This window comes from Parambassis ranga, chromosome 4, assembly GCF_900634625.1.
Source record: "Parambassis ranga chromosome 4, fParRan2.1, whole genome shotgun sequence".
NCBI lineage: Eukaryota > Metazoa > Chordata > Actinopteri > Ambassidae > Parambassis > Parambassis ranga.
Genome location: NC_041025.1, coordinates 12,177,642 through 12,203,402, shown reverse-complemented (window position 1 = coordinate 12,203,402; position 25,761 = coordinate 12,177,642). Strand labels below are relative to the sequence as shown.

The following is a 25,761-nucleotide window of genomic DNA, read 5'->3' as shown; positions in this document are numbered from 1 at the left end:
GCTCGCCTGTTGTAAAGATGGCGTCCATCATGGAGGGGCCGCTAAGCAAGTGGACAAACGTCATGAAAGGTTGGCAGTATCGTTGGTTTGTTCTGGACTATAATGCCGGCTTGCTGTCATACTACACGGTACGTTCATTTCCGTACTTTGTAAACGTTAATGTGATTCGCTCGGGAGGTTAGACTGTGGAAGTTGTCGCTGGTTGTCAAACACAAGTGGGATAAGGGCCTTGTGTTTGTCAGGAGTTGGAAGTCTCAGCTGGCACACTAAGGCGAGTCTCTGTGTTGACAGACCGGCACGTTAACCAATAGCAGCAGTCCTCGAGGGCCAAATGACCAATAAATTTACAGTATTTTTCTACACTTCCGCTAAATGCAGCTAGTAGCTAGCAATGCTAAAAGCAGGAATTACACAGAATTATCGACACGTCGTTGTGAGTTGTTTACAGTGTTCGTGCAGAGAGAGGTTTGTGTCTATATGTTGTCGAGGAGACTTTTGTCTTCCGGTGGTTAAATAAGAGTCCAGTAGTCACTGGTTTTCTAGCCAAATAGCTAAGAAGACACCGCGGGAGGAGTGGCTGCTAGTAAGATTTCTGATCAGTCCCATAGCAACGAAATCACTGTGGTTAGTATTCATGTCGAGAACGACTAACTGCTCTGGTTTGTTAGCAATACAAGTTATGAGGAAGCATAACAACTAAAAGCTGATGAGGTTACCTAACCAGTCATCCTGTTTGCATACAGTCATCAGCACAGCACTCTATTGTGTAAAGGGGCTACCTAAACAGTAACTCTTTCATGAATGTAGTCACTTTAATAAATCCTGTTAAATTTCAAAATAAAACCTGCAGTTACTCTACATGTCAGGGCAAAGCAGAGTTCCACTCATTCAGAGCCATGTCAGTTTTACTAAAACTCAAGCTCTAAATCTGATTTAAATGTTAAGTATATGATTTAGAGCTTCAGCACTAAGTTTTAGATATACATTGGTAAGAAAGTAATTAGCATGTGTCATCTGTCATTTTTCTCAAGAAACTTTTTAACACTTTTTAACACCAAAACGATATTTACTTGCTCCAGCAAGTGAGCATTTCCTTAATTTATCATTATAAAAGGAATATCTTTCAATCTGCAGTGTTGCTTAATAAATGTTTTTAAGTTCAGTTCATTGTCAGTTAAAGCTAAAGAAAATAATTGAGGATTAGTTTAGAGTTTAGAGATTAACTTGTGCCTTGAGTCATATTTCATCTTTTAAGGCTTCGTTCTCCTTGTCTTTTTCCTCCAGTGCATGATTGTTTTTAGAGCAAATACTAAAACCAAACTGATTTGTTTTAAAATGTTCCTACCGTTCATATCCTGCTAATTTAAATAGTATAGGTATAGAACATTTTCACAGCAGTCATTTGAGTAGGCAGCATAAAAAAAACAAGTAAAGAGCAGTTTTTATGAGTATCACACTCATAACAACTGCTCTGTCAGTGACCCAGTATATCACTGAGCCAGCCCTGAAACTTTAGTCAGCTAAATAAAAAACTGTGTTCAAGAACATTAATTTATAATGTTGTCTACTGGCTGTATTAATCCTTGATTTGTTGTGTTGTTGGTTTACAGTCGAAGGACAAGATGATGAGAGGATCCAGAAGAGGCTGTGTGCGACTCAGGGTAAGATCCCGAGGCCATCTTATCCTTACACTATCTTGTCTTTGATAAATTACATACATCATCTGCATCCTTGCCGGCCTGCTTTGCCATGCATTTAGAGCAGTGTCTATGACTATCTGACGAGATTTGCTTGGACAATGCAATCTTTTGCTGCCGCATTATGCAGTCATCTGACTTGTGAGGAAGATAGGCTGACTCAAAACTACGATAATTGTCTAATTAGCTGACCTAGTGTAACAAGATTCTGTGGTTTTTCTGCAGCTGTATTGGCAGCTCATCCGGTTTTCCATTAAAACCCAATGCCCTTACAATGCAGTGAGTTTTCAATGTTTAGTAATGTCCACTAGATGGCAGCAGTTACCTTACTGTGAAGTCCTTTTTCCATCTCATGAGGAACTGAAGGAAAGGTTCCTTAATGTGATTGGCTTTTCAAAGGACTGAGTATATGAATGAAAAATGAGCCCCCATTTCTTGAATATGAGTGTGGGAGAGAAGCTCATAGAAGACACATCTAAAAGATAGGGTTATACACATTGGCTTTAGTTGAGTGTTGCTCTACTTATACCGTGTATTATGGAGTTGGGAGAACTGATATCACTCAGCAGTGGATAAATAATCACTTTGTGTGAACGTCAGATTGTCTGTCCCTGTCTTGTGTATTTACAGTACAGCCTATCGTGACTTGACTGAGATTGAAGGTTGAATTGAGGTTATCTTTGCATGTCAGAAAGCATGGCCAACAGAGTTTATTAATATGTATAAGATGAATGTCTGTAAGTGATGAAAAACATTGTCTGTGATACTGAAAAAGCATTCTTTGGTTGATTGATTTTTGGAATGTTCTTACATTATGTTACCTAGTTAAGTCCTTAATGTACGATTGAACTATTGTGAAAGGTGAAACTTTTTTTCTCTACTTTAAACAACTCCTAAATATCAAGAGTGTGTTCCTAATGTTATTCGTCATGTATTTAACAAATAAATGTGGCCTAAGAACTCACTAAAGGTATCGCTTGAAAAGAGGACCCATGTCATTTATGCACACGTAGCCGTAGGACAAAGGTTTCAGGAGGGCGTATTGTCATAAATAACTTCCTTGAACTACACTGTTAACTCACAGTGGATCTGTTTTATTAGATGTAAAGTAAAAGACTAACATTTGTACCTCAGAAATGACATGATCAAAGTGTTTATTTGTCTTGTTAATGGTATCTATTCAGATCTAGCTGCCAGTTTCATTTTTCACAGGGATTTTCCAACAGGCTGTATCTGTAGTCCGAGCATGCTCAGTCTTGTTGGAAATGAGAGTAAAGCCACATCCTTTAATATAGCGTTACATAGATTGTGACATAAGGCAACAGAATTTTTTACAGATACAAATTATTTAACAGCAGTTTACCACAATAACACTTTATTATGACACACTGAAGACCAGACATTGATTGGTTTGAAGCTGTCAGGATTGTCCAGATGGAGCAATAAAATGGAGCTGATTGCACCTAGTTTGAAGAGAATTTAACATTATTCTGTCTTACTAAAATATATCCTTATCGTTATGTTCACCCATGAACAGTGTTTAGATTGGGTCTTTAATCTGTAGTCTTTGTGCAGATATATGATGTGTTCTCCTTTCACCATCAGTATGTTATCAGTTTGTTTAATCTATGTGTTATCTCTCTCACATCCAAAGAAACTCAGCTTGTGAATGTTATCAGGGGCTTTCCAAAAAGTTGTTTTGAGTGCTTTATAATGGTGTTATCCATTTATTGAGGCTGATTGCTGCAACATATCACAAGATACTGTACATACCAGAGCTCTCGTTGGTTTGGTTTTCTTACAGTGTTTTTTTGTGTAAGAACTACCCTTGGTGGACTTTATTCAGAGCAGCATAGACCGTGTTCTGCTTGTTATCATTGTGTCATGTGGTGTGACTATCACTATCTGTCTCAGTAACCCAAGAAATGAATCAGAATGTTTTAAGTAGTTGTGGTCAGTACACTGCACTTTGTGGCATCTCACTGAGAGGGATATTTATGAAGAGCTATTGTTACAGGTCTGCAAAATATCATACAGCTGTTTATATTATTTTACCCACTCCGTGTAGCTGCTGTCATCATCATTATTTGCTGGGTAAGAAAGCTCTGAGTCACTCCCTGTTTCTGTTGCTAGGAGCTAATGTCCCAGCTAAGCAGCAGGCCATTTCTCTGCGGTTCTTTTTCTTTCTTTCTTTGTTTTTTTTTTCCTGCTAGTTGCTGGTCCCTGGTGTCTGTCCCCCTCCACCCTTCCCTGCCTCCCTTCTCCTTCAGTCTTCCAAATCCCACCTCCTCCCCTCCCTTCTTTTTTCCCATGTTTCAAAATGCTGCACTCTCATGTGTGAGAAAGAATCACAGGGTGATCGTGGAAATAAAAAGAGATTAAGAGGCAAAAGGAAATTTTAAAAGGGAAGAGAGTGACCAAGGGTAATTGACAAATGAAAGGCAGTTGGTGGCTGCTGGGACATGTGGAGGGCATGAAGATAGAAATGGAAAGTGGAGTGTGACGTGTCCTGCTGTCTGACTGCCTTTTTTCCCCTTCCCTCTCCCTCTCTTTGCCCAGGGAGCTGTGATCGGCATTGATGACGAGGACGACAGCACATTCACCATCACTGTGGACCAGAAGACTTTTCATTTCCAAGGTGAGGAATCTGTTTTTTTAATTGTGTGTTTTTTTACTGTGTTGCCCTCATTGCTTCTCTTTCTCAGTGATTTCTTTATCATCCATTGGTACTGTTCATTTGCTCCGTCTCTCTCACTCTTCCTCTCTCTCACACTCCTCTTTCCCTCCCCGCCTTTTAAAGACCTGGATTGGCTTGCTCTAATGCCAGGAAACACATGCACACAGGCATCTATAAAATGTCAGAGCTTGCTGCATGCACATAAGCTGTTTTCCCCGTTTGTGGAAACCTCTCCAAGCCCTATGAAGTTGGATGGACATATATTCCTCTACATAATTAAGATTTGTTCCACTGCAAGCTAAACAGATTCTTCTGGAACAGAATGAGCAAGCAAGTAAGACTTTTTTTTTCCGGCCCTAAACTGTGGCTGAAGAGGAAGACTGCTGCTTCTGTGTTTCTGCAGTTGAGCCTTTGGGAATAATAAGGCAATACTGCTGAGCTTGAAGCTGAGCTCAGGTCTCTTCTGCTGCTGTTTTCCCTTCGCTGCACTACTGCCGCCGCGCACTAACGACCGCTCGCTCCATAGGGACAGGATTGGCTCCTGGCTAGAGCATCAACCCCCCCAGCCCCTCCCGTCCTGTCAACCCTTTTTGACAGGGAGCTGTCCAGTCCAGTACACCGCAGACTTTATTTTTTTAATGCTATCGCTCCGCCAGGTCTTTACTCTAACCTCTAACTTCATCTCTGTCTTTCCATTTGTCCATTTGTGTCCATTTTGCCGCCTCCAAATTCCTGCACCCCCTTATCACTAGCACCCCCTTTCACCTTCTTCTTGAGAGTCACTAGCCACAGTCCATGGGCCCCCCGCCCCTCTCACCACCTCCATGCCCTCTCCCATGTCTGTGTTCCGAAGCTGTATGCTGTGGTTCTACAAACGCAAGGGTAAGGAGAAAACCATCTCATGGTCAGCATGCATGCCAGTCCTAGGGCGAAAAGATCGTGAGGCGGCATTGTTTGTTTGTCTTCTGGGAAGCACAGATAGGGTGGAGCAGTATACTCTGTGGTGCATGGTTGAACTGGTTTGATATTGAAGTTCAAGGACAGTTCAGAGAGGTGTGAGGTAGACTGTCTGTGAGACGCGTGTATGCAGTGCCTGAATCAAATGTTTGAAGAGACTAGGTGTGCTATTTGTAGATGGATGTTTATTATTCCCGTCACTGGTCCTGCTCTCTGCTAAGCAATGATGTAATCTTAAGACAGTAGTAAGTGTATGCAAATCCTCAAAGTGGTGTGTTCAGCAGTTATTACTGACTCAAATATCAAGGTCTTCAGTTATTCTGGATCTTTCTGAGCATGTCATTGGCCTCAGTTGTCCAAGTGAGAGGAGACTGATAGACTTGTACATTAGAGAGAGAGCATAAGCAATGTATGCAAATTATAATCTTACTAAACGAGCCCAAATATTATTCAGAACCTTCATTAATGCAATAAAAACAATTCTAGCAGGGCTTGTTTTAAAAAAAAAAAGATAAATGTATGATTATAGAAATTCTACTTTGATCGCTGCTATTTTTTAGTTCTGTAAATTATCTGCTGTGTTAATAAATGGTCTTTGAAAGTAGCACATCCTTACACAGGACACTGTGCTGCCCACAGTGGCCCCCATGGTCATCATTTTTATGAGAGAACACAATGAACTGTCACAGTAAGATCTATCTGTTTTCCTGATACCCAGAGGAGAACAGTACCATCTCGTGTATTATTACTGGAGGAATAAGCTGAAAATTAGCACTTAGTGTGTGCTGAACACAAGACTCTGGATGTATCGGCTGTTAGCCTGCATATCAAAACAGGCACAGGATGTTGCGTCGGTGTGTATTTCTCTGTTGCTGTAAAATGATCCTGGTCTAAGCATGTTATACTGTCATTCTCCCAGGATTCACAGCATCTGAATGTGTCTGTACAGAATATATCTATATATATGTCATACAATTTAAATTTCCAGTGGTACATCTGCTGTGATATATATTATGTAACTCATTATACCTGTTCATCATTGTAGCTTAAAATGATTTAAGCTATATTGCTTACTTTTCATATGGGACAGTCCATGTTATAGGTTAAAATACATCTGAGCTTACTGGGTACTGTGCTAGTCCAGAGTGCAGCTCTGTACTCCTTCTATTTAGAGAGGCATCCATTATTCATTAGCCCCTCTCCCCTGGCAGTGCATCATAGTTGCCTCAGAGCCCTTTCCCTCTTTTCCCCTCTTTGCTTTTCTCTTCTTCAATCTTTCTTGTCCTTTCCTCTCTCCCTGTTAGGTGGACTTGCCTGCCTGGAGCATCAGTCTGGGATGTGAGACCCCCTTGTTTTCTCTCTCTCTCTTGTCTCAACTCCTCTGAGTCTTCCCTCACACTTTAATACCTGCACCTACACCTGTACTGTCTGCTTGCTTTCTTTTCTCTCACCTTATCTGCAAGTGTTTTCTTTCGGGACCTAATCTGGTCTTGTGTGTTTAGTCAGTCCAAACTAAGCCATAATTGTAGGGTGCTTTTTTGGCACATCTGGGCAGCTACAGTACAATGTCACAGTAATGACAGAGGTTACAGTCTGGTATCAAACTCTCCTTCCTTCATGTGACACTTGTGCTGAGGCATTTCATAAGCCTGTCTGAAGATGGCTGGGGAAAGAAGAGATGAATAATTCACAAAGGCCTTTTGGAGAAAGGAGGCGAGGCATTATGGTGAAACGCTAAGCATTGTAAAGTGAAATGATAGCGATGGTCACCCTGAGTCCTGAGACACAATTCTCTGCTTAACACACAACAGGGGTGCTGTGATCCCAGCAGTTTTCATTTATTTGTACTTTTCCGGTCATAACGTCTCTCTGATTGTAACTTGTAACTGAACATGCTGCATATTAGTATTATCTGTCTTTGGCTATGATGCTGGATTCTTCAGTTGAAGTGAGCTTTACATCCTTAACTGGATGTGATTTATAATCTTTCAGACTTTGGCAGTTGTATGAAGCAATTACAGAATTGCCTCCTTTACAGTTGGCTGAGTTTCAGCATAAAAATAATGCTGGACCTACTATATTATTACTTTTCACATGGATATAGGCTGACGCTAGCAGTATCCCAATATATTAGTATTTTAAAATTGCCCCAGTGCTTTTTCAGAATACACTACAAAATATAAATGGTGCTATGCAAGCCAAGAGATTTTTGACAGTGTTATTGTTTCTGTTGTTTACTGCCCTGATACTTAACATGTTCACGTCTCATGCTTCCTGTCATCTCTTAACATTAGTTCATATATATAAATAATGTAATCATTATGAAAATTATATTATCCGTGTGTTGGGTCCATGCACATTACAAAAGGCTCCAATATAGGTCACATTTAAGGAAAACATTGCTTAAGTGACATGAGGGAACCTCTCAAATATGCTGTGTGATGATTTAGTTTAATCCTGTGCTGTGAGACGCCACAGATAAAAACTGTAGATCACCTTTGCAGTGCATTTTTTGTTTTTTGTTTTTTCTCTCTGCCCTCTGAAGTTTGTTTTGGCTTTCACTGAGAGGAATTGTAACATGTGGCAAATGACACCAACACACGCCCACTATTGCAAATGTATTTGTCTAGTATCAGTTCCTCATGCTGGAGAAAAGGTGACCTCCACTCTTACTGTGGACATCAGCCTGACTGAGAGCTGCTATTCCCTGTTTGTCCTGCATGTAGAAGCTGTGTATTTGATTTAGTATTAAGGCAACACGTTTTGAGCTTTTGCAGTTATTGCAGTTATGTGCGCTCTTTGTCTGATTGTGTTATGGGTCTTGATCCAGTGCCTGCCTGTCTGTAATTATTAGGAAGGTATGTGTGGGTGGATGGGTCGGAGCTTATTGGAGCAAAGTACAGTACCTCCTGTATGTGCCTATTCGTCTAAAAGCCTTGCTGTGCCTCTCTTCTTTTGTCGAGCAGAGAAGCATCACAGCCTGCAGTAGAGTTGGATATGCACACCTTAGATTTAGAAGTTTGTGGCCAAAGGTAGGAAATGAGTTACATATGTACACATTTCAGTGATTATACTGAAAGTTTGGCAAGATTCTTGTAAATAAAAACTGCAAGTCAGCAGAATCCACAACTTTATAGTGTCAATGGCTAGAATCCAGGAATGTGGCTTTGTGCTCATCCATCACCAGCCTTGTTCACCTGACCTGGCACCATCAGACTACTACTGCTTATACAAGATGTAGAACACTTTTGTCTGCTATCACTGTGCGTACCTTTAGGATGGGACTATGTTAAAATATAAAGGTGCACCATTTTCTTAAACAGACTTCTGTTTAAACCTACCAATAGTTCCTGCTACATATCAACTGGACTGTAAAACTTAAATTCTTACAAAGCTGAGACAACATCTTTAAACTTAACTATCTTGTTAATGTGGCGTTATGTGGAAAAAAAGGTCCAAGTCCCTTTTGTTTCTCTATTAAATTTGATCATTGCTACAAAACAGTCCTGTAAACCTAGGTGTGTGTTTTTATGTTATGATGAAAATAGTATTTAAAATCACCTTTCCTTCAGTGAAGTGAGCAAGGATTACAGACAGCAGGAAAGAATATGTGGCTGTTAAACTTTGTGTAACTGCATCACGCCCACCTGCTTACTGTGAATTCTCTGAACAATTACCCGTTTTATTCAGCAGTGGGCTCAGTCAGACTCTGACATTACTAGGAAGCTGTTAAGCTAAAGTCCAGTGAATGTGACATTGGCACTCACACATACAGCCCCGCCTGGTGATGTCAGAACAATTTCAGGGCAGCAGCGCATGTGTGAAGGGGACTCTAGTCAGATGACGGCGATGAAGTCACTTAAACAAGACAGACTTACTATGGATTTGAAAGTACTCCTCCCCGCCAGGCAAAGTAAATCATGGTAGTGATGTGTCCACAGACTGGGACTAAAATCAGACTTGATATTTTATTATTATATTTTATTAATTTTATTAATATGGCTACATTATTTGTTTTTCTTAAATGGCTCTGCTGCTACCTCTTTCTCTTGTGAATAGAGCTAAACAACATTAGCTGCAGTAATTTTTTCCTCTAGAGAGTCTGTTTGGCTGAGGGGAAAGTGAGAGGCCAGCGAGGCGCTGTCTGAGTGGATTGGCCTGAGCCTCGGCTGCCTTTTAATGTCTTTAAAAGCTTTACTGCTCAGCCTCTGTGCTAGCACATCCATTCATCTGCTACTCTGTCATGTTTCCAGTTCAGTGAAAAATGACTCTTACCCAGAATATAGTTTGCAAGCCCCTAATATAGGGGCATATATCTTATTAAGTTCTTCCTTCACAGCTTTTAGAAGTTGAGTTGTTTTTACGGTCGCCCCCATTCAAGTGCAGAAATGGAAGAAGGAAAGCTGTATTTCACAAAAGGAAACACAGTTTATAAATACATTCTGCATCTGACTGCATGCAGTCCAGTGTAATCCATGTCTCTGGAGTGACGTGACATGGCCAGCGTGTCTGGCCCATCCCACCAGAACGCTTGTGTATCATGCCAATTCACATTATGGAATATTCTGTATTGTGTTGGCGCCACAAAGCGTGCAGGAGCCAGTTGCTATGTTTGTATTGCATGTGCCAGAGCCTCTAGTGGGGCACTGTTTAATGTCACTGTCAGTCTGTTTGTCCTCTGTCTTTGCTCTGAGGGTGCTGCATTGCCCTGCTCCGTCTCACACCCCCAACCCCATGTGGAAAAATAACATGAAAACCAGTGCTGCATTGCCTCTTTAATGACCTTTAACACCTCATTCTTACATGAATACTGTAAGAATTGTATTGATTTTTGTATTGTTATAATAAACAAGAATGGGAATCAAAGCTCAATATGGCACTAACTTCATTTACAGCTCAGTCAGTCCAGACTACTGCCATGATGTGATCAATGTGTCTGGTCCACCCCACCAGCACACTTGTGCATCATGCTAATTCACATTTAAGAAACACAGTTTAACTGTGAGCTTCTGTCTCTGCAAGAACACAGTTGGCATGAGCACCTTCCTGGTTAAAAAAAAAAAAAGCTGTCATTGTGGACATTAAGGAGTCTTCAGTCTCTCATTTTGTGCTGAAATGTTTTTTTCAGGGTAAGATAAGTTCCTATCAAGACATTTCAGATGGTGATGTCAGCAGACTAACAGACCAGCTGATGTTTCTTCCAGAAATTGAATAGGATTTATTTTTGCAGTTTTTGTAAAAAACACTTACCCACGCAGCATGTGGGTGTTGTCTGGTGTGTTCTTCATCACTGAAAAAAATGAGGGTAAGAATAATTAAGCTGTTTCAGATAAATGCTCACAGTGCCCATCACTGCATCTGCAGGTTTCATGTCATTTCAGTGTTGTGTCCTGTGTCGTTAGTGTGCAGTTTACTCTCTGGGAAACATGGCTCACCGGGGTTGTCTGTGTGCTTCTGCCTTCAGCTCGAGATGCAGACGAACGGGAGAAGTGGATCCATGCCTTAGAGGGAACTATCCTCCGTCACACCCTTCAACTCCGGGTATGTACCCAAGGATGTGTGACGTGTTTCTGTTCCATTCATGACAATGACAACATTGATGCAAATGATCTGCAGTACTTTTCAGAGCAAAGATGGCATTCTAGTGGCTGAAGAGAAGTATGGTATCTATGCATGGCAGCTTTCTTTGTGAGATTTTTATAGAGGCTCAGATTAAATGTATTTGCCTGCTCTATTAATGATGTACTGTGCAACACCACGACACTCATGTGATGACTTTGCATATCTGCTGCTGCATAGCAGCACTTGTACCTGATTTTTTTGGACCAACAAAGCAGAGCTTAGTCTTGTCTGTATGAATGAAAATAATGGTAACATTTGTCAGAAGAAGTTTCGTTTAATAGAAATTCTTTAGTGTCGTCCAGTTGTTCCTCTTTACCATCCTCCTGCCTGTCCTCCTCCCCTAAAGTAAACCATTCTGCCCTGTTCCTTCCCATCTTTATCTACATACAGTTCTTTCTACTGATCCTCTTCTTAATCAACCTTTTAATTTGTTCTCCCTCCCACCTTCCTTTTTGTGCATTTCCTCCCTCTGTCCCTCTGTGGCAAATTCTTGTGCTACGTGTGCCTGCTTGCGCACACACACACACACACTTACGCAGTGTTAGCACGCTGCTGTCGTACCATCACATGACCCAGCGCTAGCCAAACCCAGCTGGGGTTGGTTGAACAAGCAAACATCTGCCTCCGCTGCCTTAGCCAATCAGAGTGGATTTTAGTGTGTGTTCCCGTCAGCACTTGCTGCTGCTTTGTGTTTTTCTCTTCTGCCTGTGAGAGAGGAAGTGTGCCTTTCCTGTGAAGGGGAGGCTCCTGGATTAACTCGGCTCTGTCTGCCTCACACCAAATGCTCAGCTGATAACAGCTGCTGAAGGATATATTCTAGCCAGACTGGCTGCCCAGCTAACTCGCAGTCTGAATGCTGCTGTCGTTTATATTGGCAGACTGCAGTGGAGAGCAAGAGGAGGAGATTGTTTTCTGTTTCTGTGTGGAGGAGGAGGAGGGAGGGAGAAAGAATGCTAACTTCACACAAACAGAATAACGGAGGCAGAGAAAGCGAAAACGATCTTGTGTCAGGCTAAATAGCCTGAGAGATGTACAAGATTTAATACAGCATGTCCATTGGAGCAAGGTACCTTGTAAGTAAAACACACACACACATAAAAACAGAAAAAAACACCACTGCACCACAATGAGGAGGAAAACTTTAATGGCTGCACTGCACAGCTTGGGCAGCAGCATTTTAAAGTGGGTCACACTACATTGAAAGACAAATAGAAAGGGGGGGGGTGCCGGGCTGTTTTTTTGTGAATTCTGGAGTGGTCAGGAGGGTGTTGAGTGTTTATGCATCTGTAAGACTTTGCAGGCGGCTGTAAAATATTCCTGCTATGTGACAAGGATGCACAGTCTGTGTGGTGGGAATGAGCAGGAGTGGGAGGTGCAGTCGTCTGGGAAAATATTTCTGGAACAGTGAAGAAGTGAGCACCATAATGTGGCAATGCAGCGGCTGTTTATAAAAACCAAGCACCTGTCTCTGACTTCCTGCTTCCAAACTCCAAGCTCTGGCTGACCATAAAAAAACACTTCCCCTCCATCATGAGTTGACAAAACATGAGATATTGTTCACTGTATGATAATAGGAGATTGCTGTTTTCATGTCGGCTTCACTTTCCTGCTCATTTATTTTGGCCTTGTATGTTTTCTTGTAAATTCTGTAGAACAGTGGAAATTCAATTTACTATACACTTGGTGGGCGTTTCTTTAATCCACTGCCTGTTTGTTTTTTTCCTTTCCCCTCTATTTAGTTTGTGTAATGCCTTGTTTGAAATGATAACTGATCTGACCAGATAGGCAAGTTTCTTTGTGACTGGAATGACTCCAAAAAAAAGAGTCATTGATACAGTAAATAGACATTTTGCTCAGGCTCTTACATGGCCAGCCATCTTTTTCAACAGCAAAAGAACCTTTGATCCTTTGAGGAAGTTTGCTCAATTAGCTGCTTGCTTCATGGCATGCTGAGCTAACGCACACTTTGCTCTCTATAAAATTAGCATGTTTTCACAGTTTAAACTTTAGCAGGTCTCATGCTGTAGCAGCTGCTGTCAGCGTTTGGCTTTGGGTTAATGGCTTTTCTTCATGTTCCTATGAGAGCTCTGTCTTCACTAGGGAGAAAAGGCATCAGGACACTGCACCGCAGCAAATTCACAACAGTAGAAACCGCAGCAGAAGCAGCACCCGACACGGTTTGATAAAGAGCTAGATTTACTGATTGCTTTTTTTTTTCCATGTAAGAGGTGTTTTTCAGTATTTTTCCATGTTAGAGTAGCTGCTGAGTCGCAGTAAACTGACACAAGCTGTGTTAGTCATCTGTTGATTTGTCTGCCTTGACGTAGACGGGATATTGTGTGGTGCTGAGTGTCTTAGCTATTGACAGGCTGATGTTTTTTTTAAGGAAGTCTTTTCTGATACAGTTATCAGCCCATTTTTTTCTGGTTTGTAATTCTGTGTCACAGCAACTGGATTGTTCTGGGTGAGCTCAGACAGATACAGACAGATGCTCAGTCATGTCTGTTCTGCCAATAGTTCAGTAATTACCTTTTAATGGATATTATGTAATGAAATTTTCTGTGTGTGTGAAGTCTGGTGGCTATTAAAGGAAGCTAATTAGCAAACAATGAGTTTGAGTGCACCCCAACCCATTTACACACATTTTGTCCAGCCTTGGGTTTCCTGATTTAGGTTTGTTGAAGCCTGAAATGTGCTGGCCTCCACTCAGGCAGGCAGACAGACCTGCTAGCCTTTCATGGAAGCTAGCCTTCAAACAATAGTATTCATATCTCCCTGCAGTACAGTACGGTACATTGCTGGAAGATTCTCCTGGACTGTTGATGTTTCTGTCCACCATTTTGTGCCACAGTTTACAAAAGCCTACCTGAGCAGGAGGTGATGGCGACAGGCCATTTTTTTATTTTAGTTGAATGGATAATATGTGGATGTGTGGCTCTGGGTTATTGGTAGTGAATATGCAAATATCAGGATGGTGTTTACCAAAGGTTTGACTTGTACTCAGCTCTGTTTGTTTTCCTGTCTTTAGGAGGCCGAGACAGGATTTGTTCCAAGTGTTCAAGACTTTGACAAGAAGCTAGCTGAAGCGGACGCCTACCTGCAGATTCTGATTGACCAGTTAAAGGTAGGACGCTGCCTGTGGGAACACCTACCGAAATATATAGAACATTTCAGATGAAGATCTGAAAATTTGTCACTGATTTGAGATATGTAGGTCAAAAAGTACTTTTTACACACAGTTACATAATTGATAATTCAACCTAACTTGCACCTTAAATCTGAGTTTACTGTATACATGGCCTGGCTTGTAACTGAATCTGTGTCTTCCTTTTATTCTTGCACTTCTCTGCTGATAAATAACAAAGCAGAAGTTAATATAAATTAGATTTCATAGCCTGGTGACAGAGCAGAAAAGTAGCAGCCACGTGTTTTCTCTGTCACAACTAATGAAAGTACTTCGAGTGTCTTTCCTTTGTGAGAGGAACTCACTTCTTGCCTCCACAATATCTCAACCCACATTATCTGCACAGAATCACCTTCTGATGCTTTTTAACACTCATTTCATGGTGGAATCAGCTTAGCTCTTTTTTTTTTTCTTTTTCATGTCTTGTTCTCGCACAGCTGTTTGATGAGAAGATCAAGGACTGCAAAGAGGATGAATCACGCAGAGTGAGTACCAGCAGTGCAGCTCTGTCCCTGTGTCTCGGCTCTCTGGTCCCGCGGTTCTTGCCATCATTAGAGCCATGGCTAACAATAGCAGGATGAAAAATGAGAGCTGTCAGCGTGGTGGTGATTCAGTTTGAATTCTGTTCGCTTTGTCGAGGTTTAAGCTTGTTAGAACGTTTTCAGGATAAATTGGACTGATCCAAAACTGTATAAAATGACAGCACACATGCGGACAGCGCTGAGGCTCGTCTGGTTCGCTAACTGTCAGACTTCTGTTCAGACTGCGTGGACTGACTGTGCTGGTTCTTTTGATTATAGATCAGTTTTTTTAGTTTGCAGTAATGTAAAACAGAAGAAAGCTGCACATCCTCACTAAAGTGTTTTTAGCATTTTTGCTGCAATTAGTTGATTGTTTGCTGTCAATCAACTGCCAGACTAACAGAGTAATTCCACTCACTAAATAGGGCACATTGCATGCCTGTGTATTAAAAAAGTAATACCGGGGTCATTGTTAAAGCTGCTATTCTGTAATTATCATTCTTCATAATCGATAAGGGATTAACTTCTTTGCTTACTCTTCTCAGGACCCTTCCAGCACTCAAAGCTGATGTTTTCTAACTACCTATTTAGAGTAGAGGTGATAAGTTTTGTTGGAGGAAGCAGTTCAGTTTCAGGGTGTCTCTTTTTTTACCAGCAGCTGTTAACACTTCCTCTCTGAGTTTGTAGTGACAGATTTTAGTCACTTGGACTTGTTTGTCAGCAAACCTCTCACAGTGGAAGAATTCCTATGGAAAATGTTTTGTTTTTAAAATTGCTCTGTTTATTTTCTTTTGACAGAAAATTGAAAATTTGAAAGAGACTACTTGTGTAAGTCTGAGCTTCATACGTGTGTCTTTATATCTGTGTGTAAATCACTTCCTAGTTTATATATTCATTTCTGTTTTTTCTCTTTCAGAGTATGGTAGAGTCCATCAAGCATTGTATTGTACTGCTGCAAATTGCCAAGGTAAACGCTGTGAATCATTGCACGCCCCCCACCCTCTCTGTTGTTTGGTCTGGCATTTCACCATAATCATTGTTCTTTTGAGACTGCATGAGGGTGCACTCTGTGTTACCTTGCGTCCCCGGGGTAGTTCCCTGCTTACAGTTGCTATCTGGGTCGGTGGTTGATGAGGGTGTAGCCCAGTGCTTGTTTCATCACATGTTCCATTGAGCTCTCTGACAGGAAGTGGAGCAATCATTATGTGGTTGTTAGGTGAGACTGGATTTTTAAAAACTATAAACACTTTTACTCATATGTCAGCATCGGCTTCAACAATGTAGATGATATGATGATGATAATGGAGCATGTGAGCATTTTCCATGTGATGAAAGGACCACTGCATAAATATTATGAAGTGAGGATACAGGTGGATTTCATTGCTCTCTACAACACGGATGCTCAGGATGCTTTATGAAATGACTCTTGAACCTTCTTACAAAAGCAGTCTAACACTGTCTTCTTAAAATTTTAAGGACCAAAGTAACGAACAGCAACACGCAAACGGACTTATAGTAAGTTTGACACTTTCTGTCCATGACAACAATTAAAATCAAAAGAACTGCTAACTTTCATTTCTGGCTTAATTTACTCTCTCCTGTAGAAAAGCAGATGAATCAGATCTGTGTAGTGCATGCTGTCTAATGTGGAGATAAGCTCTATCTCAATGCTCTTTCCCTCATGTCTGCCACTACTACCTTCCTGATTATGTTACCCTGCTGATCACATCTGAGATTTGAACTTTTAGGAATGGTTGGGAACTATTCTTTCCTTCATTAAGTCACAAAATGTGGTTTGTGTTTTATGAAATTCTCATGTGTCTATACATGGATTATATATATGTGTTTGCATGTCTAAATGTGAGTGTTGCACATCACCCACTAATCACAGTCAACTGATCCTGATGGTTTATTGTACACACACTGCCTGCTTATTGAACCCCCTGAGCGCTAATGGCTGTAGAATCATCCAGAGAGCACTTTATGGGCTCTGCAGGTGCACTGTATTCATGTCGAAGGCCACACCAGGAGTTATGCATGTTTTGACTACCACACGGACACTTAACAGTATTGATCACTGTTTTCCAAAGCATTATGAGGTTTCTGATTGATTCTTACTTTACAGGCGGCTTTTTCTGTTCTCTCCCTTTTTTATGTGAAAGCTCTTTACCGATACTATAGTTTCAAGGTAATACAATGTTTGACAGACACTCCTCCTATTTAAAGAACCTCAAACAGTAAGATCAAAACTCAAATATTACACTTTAAAGCCTTTTGCATGTCCATGTTGTGCAAATTGCTTTGGGTGCATTTTCCAGGCTGCATAGTTTGTGAATGGAGCTAATTGTCTATCATCGCAGAGGAAATTTAATAAAAGAGAATTTTTCCAACTTCACAATGCAGTTTTTATGCAACTCAAAAAAGTAATTAAAAGATAAATAAAATAAGGTTGTGTAAGTGTTGGTGTACTGGGAAAGAACACAGCTGACCCTAAAAATAGAAGACGCAGAGAAGTGAAGTGAAGAAGGTGACAGATTAGACCACCCTACAGTGAATAGAACCTGGTAGCTACCTGAGATAGTAGAAAATCAATCTAAACCCTTTTTGTATGCTTTGGAAAACATGGATAATGTGGTAATGTGAGCAGTTTGTAGATAACAGTCTAACATAGAAAACTCCGGTGGGCTTCTTGAAGCCAGAATCCCACAGGGCTCAGTCTCTCAGCTCATGGGACTACGCTGCTCTTGTACCATAGCTGGCTTAATCTTATAGTCATTAAGCACAGCATTATGTAGTATAAATAGCACAGCATAAGCTCTGTCCACACATTTAACTGCATGTGTGTTTAAATGCTATAAGCTTTAGAACTTGTAGATGTCTGTCACGTTGCATGCATCATATTTGAAGCAAATGGTAAATGCACTGCAGCCCTTTGGTTAAATACTGGAAACACTAGCAGCACATGTGATTGACCCTGTCAGACACCGTGCTGCCAGGAATCGCTGCTAAGTGCACAAATCATTTAAAACAGGCCTGTTCACTATGTATGTGTCAAAGTAATTTATGTGCTCTGATTGGTTTAGAGCTGATCTGCCGAGAGCTTCTGGATCCATTAATATTACTTTCACAAAAACAAATATATCAGTCATGATAGTGTTTTAATTCTTTCTAGAAGCACTTTTCTTTTTTTGCTTCATCTCCTACTTCCGCAGCCAAAGGCTGGTCCCACAGAGGCAGGAAGCTTGAGGAGTTATTGGTGTTAACAGGACAGCAAGCAGAGCTAAGATCTCCTTAACCCTGTGAAAACGCAGATGATCAGAGAGCAATGAGGGCAATAAACCTCCTCTGTTTAATCTCTTAACACATTCATATTAATGACTCACTGCGCCTGTTCCTGTTATTCTTCAGAGGCCTCAAAACAAGCAGAAAGCTGTAAAAAATCACAAACCACACATCAAGTTTGAGTAATAGAATAACACATCACAATAACATGCCCGTGTTATCAAAGAGTCCTGAGGGTAAGTTGTTGGAATCAGGGTCGATATGGTTTTTGCTTTGGCTTGTGTTGTTGTTGGTGCTCCTGCCAGCTGGGTCATTGGTGACACTGACCCTATTACGAGCCAACAACAGGCTGCTGTTTATATCTGTGTGTGTGCATGTATTCAAATGCATGGACACATGATGTCAAGGTGGCGCTGCAAATAAGTCTCCACTGATTTTTGTTTTTTTTATATATTACAACAGGGAAATCAAGTGGTAGATAGTTTAAACATGTTATAGACTTCACACTGAAGCCCAGTGGAGTTAATTAACTTCTTTTTTTAGACTAGAAGGTTACACAGACTTCAAGAAATGATGCTGTTAGTTACTGTGCAGAAGCTGCTGCTGGCGTTTGGAATTCAAGCTGTCGCTGCTTTCATATTGATCACATTAATGAAACCTGGTAACACCACTCTTTCCTGGAAGTGAAGTAAAAGGGAAATTGATCTTCCCAGCCTGGGTGGTGCATATTCTAGTCACTTTCCCTGTTCTCTCATATGTGTAGCATTAATCCAATGTATAATCAGTACACATTTGTGCACAATGAAGGGACAGAGCTTTTGCATGTCTGCTCTGAATGTTAAAGGTACCCATGTGTTATTGTGGATAGCATGGAGGCACATGCGGTTGTACACATTATTTCTGCAGTTTAACTTGGTGAGCAGGCAGTGGTTTTGGTGTGGGGTTGTGGCAGCAGGTATCATTTGGAGGCAGTTACTTTTTGTTGTTGACAGGGATGCTGTTTTTGTTTATTCTCCCCAGAGCACCATCAACCCAGTGGATGGGATCTTCCAGCCCCCTCTGGACACTCCTGTAGTCAACACCACAATGCCAACACAGACCACACTACCTACAGGTACAAAACACCTGCGACCTCCATTGTCTCACACACGTTAAGAAGTAGCAGCTCTGCCAGGGACTGTATGTGCCTAAAGACTCAGCACCATCTAAAGTGGTTTTGTAATATACTCACAGGTGACAACAGCTCCCCCTGTTGTTGAGATATGAATCTCTGACGTGGTTTCTTTACTGCCTGCTGACAAATGGGTTTTTTTCCCCCCATCATTTGATTTCTACATTTTTGTCAATATTATGTCCCTCAACAGCATTTTTAGGTATCAGTTACAGTATCAGTATTGCTAAACTAGCTGTTCTCTCAGAGTTTGAAGGTAAATTGATGTGGGATTATTTGTTGACTACTGGAAAAACAACAGCAAGCTTTACATGATATTAGTAAAAATACTAACTAAATTTAATCTTGAAGCATGACTAAGATATGACCAAATACTGGTGATATAAAGTCAGATGACTCTTTTAAAAAGATGCTGTGAAAATGAACACCACAAAGTAGGCCGTCCTAATTTGAGCCTCTTTAATAGACTGTGTAATCCCACTCACAGCTGAGGCCTCTGTCTGCAGCGTCTCAGATCGTTTTCTCTGACCTCACCTCTTGGCACGTGCAGTGTTGTTGGTTTTATTATGAACTGGCTTCATTTTGATTCTCCAGTGATAACTCATCTACTTGCCCTCTGTTTTTGCTGAAAAGACGCTTCTCAGGTGTGTAAGTCAGACCAACGACCATCCACGTTACCAGTAGGTCCCGTCGTCACAGTGATGGGCAGTCTGCAGACCCCGACTCCCAACAGCACAGGTGAACATGCACTCCTGCATGTCTGTATGCATGATGGGAAATCATTTAGCAGCTAACGAGCTGACGAACTCCCTTAGGAGCTGTAGAGAAGACCAAACAAAAAAAGCAAGCAAACATTGAACTTGTGTTTACTTTGCTACTCGAACCACAGATGGATGACAAAGAGGAGGGACGCTGCACTCACGACTTGTTTCCGCTGCTCCAACATCAAAGAAAAATGTTACATTAGGTTTATTCTTGACCTTGCCAGCAACTGACAAGTTAGATTTTATTACAAATTGCAAAAACATTTTATTTTGAAAAATCAGTTTCAAAGAAATGGCATTGTGAGTTTTCAGAATCTAATGTATAGTTGCAGACAATACAAAGCCAATGTAATAGGAACTCAGTCACATGAAGAAAAAGCAGTGATGACATTGATTATTGCTGAGCGCCTGTGTCAGAGAACATAAATTAAAAAGGCAAGTATCAAAGCCTTGCTGCAAAAAGGTTGCTTCCTGTTGGTCTTCTGTGCTGAGGCAGCAGTATTAAAATGCTGCCCTGTGCATTAAGGAGGCAGGCTGGATGCTGGAGAGTACTATCAATATGCCCCGCAGAGAAAGCAGCCACTGTGTTACAGACTGCCCAATGTTGCTGTGCTCCAGCTGATTTGATCACCATGACCTGCATATGAGCCTCAAATAATACATAAATACTTTAAATGACAAGTGCACAGATGTAACACAGAATGTATTTCTTTTTTTCCTATCAGGGAGTGGCCCATCGGGTCCCAGCAGTGGCGTCGCCTCCCCGGCTCACATCCCCCTCCCCTCACACTCAGTGCCAGACTTCTCTTACTCCTCCAGTGAGGATGAATTCTATGACGCTGATGAGTTTTACCAGAGCAGCACTTCCCCCAAACACTGCATAGAGTGAGTATGGTACCACCCCCATCCCCCTGCTTACAGCTCTGCATACAGTACCAAACACAACAACAAAGTTGTGAATTTCATTTCATTACCTTGCCAACTCCCCTTTTTCCCCCAGTCCCTCAGGGCCTCCAGCTGCCTCACCCCTTACTAATGAGGAAACGGCACTGAAACGACCAGACACTGCTGAGTCCCTCAACTCTTCCATGTCAAACGGCACCACAGATGCAGGTGAAAAATGGAAAGCACACACAAGACACAAATTGTGTCAATAAATCACACTTTACTTCCTTATGTGAAATATTATACATACTGCACGGGAGAGGTAGCTTCAGCCATGTGAGACTTCTGCTGTTGCCTCCAGATCCATTTGATAGCCACGATGACCGTGACGATGATGGCGAGGGCGAGTCTGTGGAAGAGCACAAGAGCGTCATCATGCATCTGCTGTCTCAAGTTCGTTTGGGCATGGACCTCACAAAGGTAAGGACCTCTGTGCCTCACACATGTATGTCTGTGTGCCCCATGTTGTCCTGTCTGCTGTCCACTCACTGCAGATTGTGTTTCACAGGTGGTCCTGCCTACCTTCATCTTAGAAAGGAGATCTTTATTAGAAATGTATGCAGACTTCTTTGCACATCCTGACTTATTTGTAAGGTGTGTAGCATTTTGGTCAAATATTCTATTCTCTACATGCAACCTATTTTATTATACATTAGTATATTAACACTCATTCTTTTCTCTTCCTCTAGTATCACTGACCACCCAGAGCCCAGAGAACGTATGGTTCAGGTAGTGAAGTGGTACCTGTCAGCTTTCCATGCAGGAAGGAAAGGCTCGGTGGCCAAGAAACCTTACAACCCAATCCTGGGCGAGGTCTTCTACTGCCACTGGGATCTTCCTTCTGAGACAGAGGAGCCTTCTCCACACATGGTGAGACTGTAATAACCTATTACAGGCCCTGTATTCTTTCACTCTAGATTCAATTAACTTTGATACCTCCCTGCACATGGTTATGTGTAGTTCATGACTGATTTTAATCATCTACTGTGAAGCCTGTAAGGGCCATTCCGAACACTGTATGTTATAGTAGATTATGCAAGGCTAGAACTTGAATGACTATTATAGTGTTTGCTAAAGTGACTAACTTATTTTATGTACACTCTATATACATTTACATTTATGAGTTTTACTTATATCATCAAAGAAGTGTAGATTTTTTTTTTAGTTCTTCCTTTATTCTTTTTTTCTGCCCTACAGGAGACAGTATCAGAGGGTCCAGTTCCCTGGTCTTCAACCAATAGTGTGTGTTTTGTGGCAGAGCAGGTCTCTCACCACCCACCCAGTGAGTGTCCGTATATATATTTGTCATTGGAAATCATGTCAGTGAGATGATGATGATTTAGCCAATTTTGTAGCAATTTCATATGTTAAAAATATCAGACTTTCTAAAGAACAAATGGCTTCTCTTTATTATCGCTGAGATGTTGCCCTTTCTTGTCTTCGCTTCTGTAGTTTCTGCATTCTACGCAGAGTGTTTACGTAGGAGGATCCAGTTCAATGCTCACATCTGGACCAAGTCTAAGTTTCTTGGCATGTCCATAGGTGTCCACAACATTGGTCAAGGTACGCTAATGCTTCACACACTCCAACATTTTCATTTAACACCTTACACAATCTGTGACACCTTCATGGAGCTGAAATAAGCATCTTCTCCTCTTGATCTAGGCTGTGTGTCGTGTTTGGATTATGATGAACATTACATTCTCACCTTCCCTAACGGATATGGCAGGTACATGTTTGTCATCTCTGAGTTACTGTCTCGTCCTGACCGGTTTGCCTCACTGACCTGAGCATGTCTTTCTCCAGGTCGATCCTGACTGTGCCGTGGGTGGAGCTGGGTGGGGAGTGCAACATCTCTTGTTCCAAGTCAGGCTACAGCGCTAACATTGTGTTCCACACTAAACCCTTCTACGGTGGAAAAAAGCACAGGATCACTGCTGAGATTTTGTAAGAGATTTGTAAGAGTTAAAATCACAGGTTATGCTGCTTAAAGCCAAACAAAATCCAACGGTATTCTTTTGTTTCACAGTGCACCAAATGACAAGAGGTCTTTCTGCTCCATTGAAGGAGAATGGAATGGAGTCATGTATGCCAAGTGGGCAACAGGGGTGTGTCCTCTACTACTTCTGATTTTATTATTTATTGTCACCTGAGTGAAAATGGAGGACTTGAATTCACTAAATGAGTCTTGTGTCTGTGTAGGAGAACACAGTGTTCATAGACACTAAGAGGATGGGCATAATTAAGAAGAAAGTGAGGAAGCTGGAGGACCAGCTTGATTATGAGTCCCGGCGGTGAGCAATTGCAGCCAGTTTCTAACCTTAGCAGCTCAATCGGTGAACTCTGTTTGACATTCCCACCTTCTTTTTAAATAGACTATGGAGAGATGTGACGCTGAACCTGAAGCTTAAAGACATTGATGCAGCAACAGAAGCCAAACACAGGTTAGAGGAAAAACAACGAGCCGAAGCCAGAGAGAGAAAGGAGAACGAGCAGCAGTGGGAGACCAGGGTGAGGCTTTCTGTTTTCATTTCAACTCAAGAAACGAAACAAAAAAAACACACTGCTTCAACTTCTGTGATTCACTGTAAATTCACTGTATATGTTTGATTGATAAAAGTGTGAAATGGAAATATTAGGAAAAAGTTTGACAGATTGTACAAGCCATAGGGTTACATTCAAAATGACTGAAAAATTAAGGATATAAACTAAATCCCTGCTTGACCATTCCAACTCCCTAATTGTTCAAGTCAACAGATATCACTGATAAACATGTCAGATAACAGAATATTAGTTTTAGTAATAGTTCTAAAGGACCTAAGTGTAATAATTACTACTGCTTGTTTCTGCAGCTATTCCACGAGGACGGGGAGTGCTGGGTCTACGATGAGCCACTATTAAAGAGACTTGGCGCTCAGAGGCACTGAGACGGCTCCGCCGCACTCTGATAAACACACATACATATGCATAAAGAAATGCACACACAGAGTCTTCATAAGAACTCTTTTGCAGAACAACTTCTTATCCAAGCCTTGGAATGACTGATGATTGAATATGTACACTGCTTTGCATTTGACTGTAAAACAATATGGAAATGAATGAAAAGCATCAAAGATGTAATAATTAATATTAGTAAAGCTCCTCTCCTTATTAGGGCAGTCACACTTCCACCACCACGACACCCACCACCTGTCAACAAAAGACTCTGCAGCACATAGTGGAGACGGGGACAGTTGTCTCCAGACTTTGCCCATCAGTTTCACAGCTCGGAGCAGTAAACATTTCCCTGCATACATGGTGTTTATTGGCAAGGGAGGGGGGGCGGGGGTCAATGGGGAGGCAAAGGTCTTGCTGGTTGATGGTGTTCAATTCAAGTAAAGCTTGACAAATATAACAGCGCTCTACATCTCAGGGAATCTGGTGACTGAGGAAAGAAAGCTGCTGCCCCCTCACACAGTCCGACAGCCTTACAGCGGTGGAACAGATGAATCTTAAAGGGGCAGGAGAGAAATTCTCTGCTTGCCTGCAACTAGTTCTAACTGTTGTTTATATATAGATATATACATATGATGGATATATAAATATATATTCTTTTTTTATTTTCAATGCTTTTTGTTTATTTTTCTTTCTTTCTGGCAATAGTGTAAAATATTTGAGGATATGAACTTGATGGCTTTACATCTTTAGGAATCATTCCATTTAGCCTTTTTTTTTTGGTGTTTTGTTTCCATTTCCTATTTGGTTATTTACACTGTTCTGTGTCTCCAGTGTTATCCAGAAGCAAAGTCCTACCAAAGCCATAGCATCTAAACACGCTGATTGGGTTGAAGTTTGGATTGATATACAGAATATATGCAATACAGATAAAAATATCCATTGCCGGTCACTGGACAAATTTTGTATGTCCACTATGCCAAAAAAGAGAAAGGCTAAAGGGACTTTCATCTGAGAACAAATAGTCCTCTGAAGGGGTTTCCATGTTAACCGAAGGCATTTATGAACAAACAATTGTTTACATATTTTTGTCTTTCTGGTCCACGACGAGGACTTAAGGCTAAGGCTGAGTCTGTAAAAGTCTCCCTTTTGGTTCTGCACCTCATCTGCCCCTGTTTCCTGTCCAACATTGGATGCTAAGTGCAGGACCAGAGTGTGAAACGCATACGCAGTTGCTGCTACAGTCCAACCTGTGTTCTGTTGCTTCAATCTTGTAATATTAATTCTTTTTGTCTGTTTTTCAAGACTAAGATCTGCAGAGGGGGCAATATTTATCCTGCTGTACACCTCTGCTTTTTTCCCATTCTCTTATTTACAGCAACATAGTTTCTAAGTGCAATGATATTTAGATGAGGTAGAGAAATAAAAAAAAAAACCTTTTTGTTCACATGAAAGTTCTGTAGCAAGCTCACAACGGTCCCACCTGTTATCTTATTTGTTAAGATTTGTGGCACATTTTCATATTTGGTTACAACGTTTAAATCATCGGATCTGGTGAAGGGGTGTGAAGATAAAACACGTTGCTGGTGCTGTATGCAAATCTAGTAGCATACTCCTTTAAAAATCTCCCATACATGTAGACTTTAATCCTCCTGTAAAGGCAGGTGTCAATGCCTTCGGGATTGAGCCAACTGAAATGAGAGTTCTAACTAAATTTGAAGCTGTTGCTTTGATTTTTTCCTTCATGTGTTCGCCTTTATAAGTCCAGTTGAATAGAGGCCTTCCCATTGATTTCAGTATTGCCTGATAGAGAGCAATCAAAACAAATGTATTTTTTATTTCCTTCTCATCATAACCATTGATTGTATCTGATTCTCCTGTTTATTGATGCATAATATTAAATCTCCATGAGTTTATTCCTGATTCGTGTTTTTTTCAGACAAACTTCCACATAGTTATATAACATTGGGAGAAAGCAAAAGACAGATCTGAGAGGTCAACACTTTT

At 41.1% G+C, this 25,761-nt stretch overlaps 1 protein-coding gene across 6 annotated transcripts; it reads left to right on the top strand.

Moving 5' to 3' along the window:
* osbpl9 (oxysterol binding protein-like 9) lies at positions 1-25,670 on the top strand. 6 transcript variants are annotated; one of them, XM_028404406.1, is made up of 24 exons: positions 1-128; positions 1,611-1,661; positions 4,257-4,335; positions 10,796-10,872; positions 13,982-14,077; positions 14,575-14,622; positions 15,457-15,486; positions 15,575-15,625; positions 16,135-16,173; positions 18,961-19,054; positions 19,745-19,849; positions 20,601-20,760; positions 20,876-20,988; positions 21,122-21,240; positions 21,329-21,414; positions 21,510-21,690; positions 22,018-22,102; positions 22,273-22,383; positions 22,486-22,549; positions 22,627-22,767; positions 22,850-22,928; positions 23,023-23,114; positions 23,196-23,331; positions 23,673-25,670. In XM_028404406.1, exons 1-24 carry the CDS (start codon positions 18-20, stop codon positions 23,745-23,747), a joined length of 2,223 nt encoding a protein of 740 aa, XP_028260207.1. In that variant the 5' UTR covers positions 1-17; the 3' UTR covers positions 23,748-25,670. The 6 variants fall into 6 exon arrangements, with proteins under 6 accessions (XP_028260207.1, XP_028260208.1, XP_028260209.1 ...); XM_028404407.1 differs by lacking the exon at positions 16,135-16,173; XM_028404408.1 differs by lacking the exon at positions 19,745-19,849.
* Positions 25,671-25,761: the final 91 nt, after the last annotated feature.